Consider the following 3,362-nt stretch of genomic DNA (forward strand, 5'->3'; position numbering starts at 1 on the left):
AAAAAAAATAGGGATCATAGAGCCCATTCACAAATATGTAAATTAAAAAAATTAAAATCTGTACGGCTATAACCCATGAAGGGTCAGGGGTTCAATACTTTGTAAGGAAGTACTGGACCAACGGTTGCGCAAGGAGATGATTTAGTCAGAATCACACTTGACCGCCAGATTTTTACCCAATTATTGGTACCCAATTTAAGAAGCTGGGTGGACCCCAGGATGGCTCCAGAACCCACAGGAGTTGACTCATGGCTACAGCATAACAGAAAATATAAATTAAATGATAACAAAAATAAGAAATAAAAAAAAAAAATGATAAATAAATTTAAAAAATAGTACTAATTTAAAAAATAAATTAAATTTGTGTTATCTGTAAGTCTTAAAAAATAAATTCAATTTTCATACTATTTTATACAATACTTACCATAGGATTAGGATACCAGTCTTCCACAATGTACCTTTTATCACCATTCCCAACTTTGATTTGAGAAAATAAGTGTTTGTTAAGAAAACGAGTCATATTTTGTTGGTCTTTCTGTTGACTTTTGTAACCTATATGTGTAGGTCATTGTTTTCAGAAATGTAGGCTAGAAGAGAAAATATATAGAAACATAAAATATAGGGAAAATAAATCTCTGCAATTGTGGAACATCAGATAGCTGTTGAAGAGTTATCTAACTCCTTAGCGCTACAGTCCGATGATTTCCTTGGCCTGCTCTATAATTTGTTTCCGAATGACCCTATCTTGTGTGTTCGCTCACCAGTTGCAGGTTTTCAGCAAGTCTTGGGTAACCTGCACAGCATCCTCCTATCCAAGCCATGGCCTGTCTACTCCTCTTATCCATTAGAACTTTCTGGCGAATAACTTTCTTGGAAAACCATCTTCCGGCATTCTGGCAAACTGCTCAGCCCAATGCAGTCTTCCCCGTTTGATGTGTCTTATTACATTTATAAAGATTGTAGATCTCCCTATTAATAATAATAATTTTCAATTATTCAATTATCCTGTAATACAAACCATAAAATTGAGCTTAAGAGCCTTAAAGTAGAAAATAAAATATAAAAAATCAAGAAATATTATTAAATCAAAATGTATCTTATCCTAAATTGAAAAAAAAAAATTAACATAAAAGAGTAAAATATGTTAACGTCCATTTTTAAGAACTAATTAATAACAAGACCATCTATTTTCAGTATAGTTTAGGATAAAATGGTAGTTAAAATAGATATTTAAAAAAAAAGTACATTTTTGACTCTATTGGTTTTTTTTTGGTTTTTTTTCTGCAAAACACGATTCTATTTGAGTATTTTTGGAAAAAGTAACTGGTTCCTGTATTGTCTGGTTATCAGGTACTCAGTGTTGCCACAGTTAGAATAATACAACACCCGTTTGTCCCAGTTTCGGAGATCAGGTTTAAATATTTTTAAACAAAATAGTTATTTAAGTTCTTATTTTATAATTTTAACTTTGTTATGACATATTAATTAGGTGTTAATAATTGACTATAGATAAATATGAAGAGAAGATGGTTGGGGATGCAACCTGCGAAAATATACAAATATACAAAACTTATTTATTTGTACCGATTTCGACCTAAATATTTGACCTTTATCAGGGCTGAAAAACAAAATGAGTTAGTAAAAAATATAATTTTTAATCTTAAACACTTTCTTGAGACTGGTAAATTGTTTAAAATAAATAATTTAATTTCTATCCATTTTAGTCTCAAAACACTTTATTTTCCTTACAAGTCCGACGTTTCGGCCAATCCGTCCATCCTCAGGGACAATCTTAATACAATCTTGGAATTATATAATTTAAAAACTCTAACTCCATGCAGACTATTCTGCCCAGGTCAAAACAATAATTTCTAATTAGTCAATTTCACTTAAAACCAAAATTAAAATCATTGTTGCCTTCTGTTCTACCGTTCGCTTTGAACAGGTAGGTGGTCTTGATTTGTTCTTTGCTCATTTATTATCATTATTATTATTTTTATTTATATTTATTTTTTCAAGACGTTTATTTAATCTCTACTTTCTTCTTTTTTTCTTTTTTTTTTCCCCTATTGTTTTATGTACATCTCCTGTACTTTTTTAACTGTATATTTTACGTACTTTAAAAACATTTTTACTCTTGCCATTTTACTTATTTTTTATTCATATCATTGTTCATTCAAGTTTATTTTATACTGATACTATTTTATGTCTTCCTTCCTTTTATTTATATGTAATTTCTTATCACTTTATTTTTATATAATATTTATCCTAGCTTAAATTACCTTATTATATCTTATTGTTGTAATATTCTCAGTTTTCTTTTCTTTGTTTTTGTATCTTTTTAGCCCTGATGAAGCCCTGCAAACTGGGGCGAAACATCGGACATTAAAATAGTTTTAAACTATTTATTCTTTTTTTGACTGCAACCCTGACCATCTACTTATATTTAAATCTTTATGGTTAGCTATATATGCATATACAAAATTAAAATCCTTTATCACAGTCACTATTCCTTAAAAACTTTATCAGGATAAAGTTTTTAAGGAATAGAAATTAAATTATTTATTTTAAAAAATATAATAATAACCTCAATTTAGAGACCATAAAAAAAAAAAAATTATATACATAGCAATCAATTAAGTAGATTGTAGTTGATTGATCTATTATTATCAATCAGCTACTATCTACTTAATTTATTGTTATGTATATTTTCAAGTTTGTTTATTATTATTTTTATGATTTCTAACTTAATTTTGTTATCTCATTTTTGTTTTTCAGCCCTGATGAAGCCTTGAAATTCATGTGAAATAAATCTGTTTAATAAATAAGTTTTGTTTATTTTTGTATTTTTGCAGGCTGAATCCCCAATCATTTTCTCCTCATAATGCATTAATGTTTATATTTTTTCAGACTAGTAAACTGTTGACTGTAGTAAAACCTAACACAATAAGTATGTTATGGCAAATTCCTCAGTATGTGGTCATTACATCTGCCGAAATAATGTTCTCTATCACTGGCCTCGAGTTTTCCTATAGTGAGGTAACAATGTTGATTTAAATAATTATTTTTTTATCCCAATAATGTTTTTTAAATCAGAATGTTGTAAATCCTAAATCACATTCCATAATTTGCATTGAAATTAACTTGAAAAAATTGAAACATGTACATTTAACCTTGTACCTAGATAGATTAATAGATTTATAATACTTTTAAAATATTATCATGAATTTTTGAAATTAGTACTGCTATGTTCTAGTAGCTGATTTACTTGGGATGCCAGGATAATCGCTGAAGGCAATTATCCAAAAATAAATTAATTAATTGATTATAAATTGAGTCCTAAAAAACTATTATTATAATTG

At 28.1% G+C, this 3,362-nt stretch overlaps 1 protein-coding gene across 1 annotated transcript in view; it reads left to right on the forward strand.

The window, feature by feature from the left end:
• Positions 1 to 3,039, forward strand: part of LOC106688885 (peptide transporter family 1) — a gene marked incomplete at its 3' end in the record, with an annotated part of 17,862 nt that extends 14,823 nt beyond the window's left edge. The window contains 1 exon segment of the mRNA XM_014433582.3: positions 2,911 to 3,039. Within this exon segment, the coding sequence (XP_014289068.1) occupies positions 2,911 to 3,039 (129 nt within the window).
• Positions 3,040 to 3,362: the final 323 nt, after the last annotated feature.

This window comes from Halyomorpha halys, unplaced genomic scaffold (genome assembly GCF_000696795.3).
Source record: "Halyomorpha halys isolate HHAL.00 unplaced genomic scaffold, Hhal_1.1 Scaffold1226.1, whole genome shotgun sequence".
In the NCBI taxonomy this organism is placed as follows: domain Eukaryota; kingdom Metazoa; phylum Arthropoda; class Insecta; order Hemiptera; family Pentatomidae; genus Halyomorpha; species Halyomorpha halys.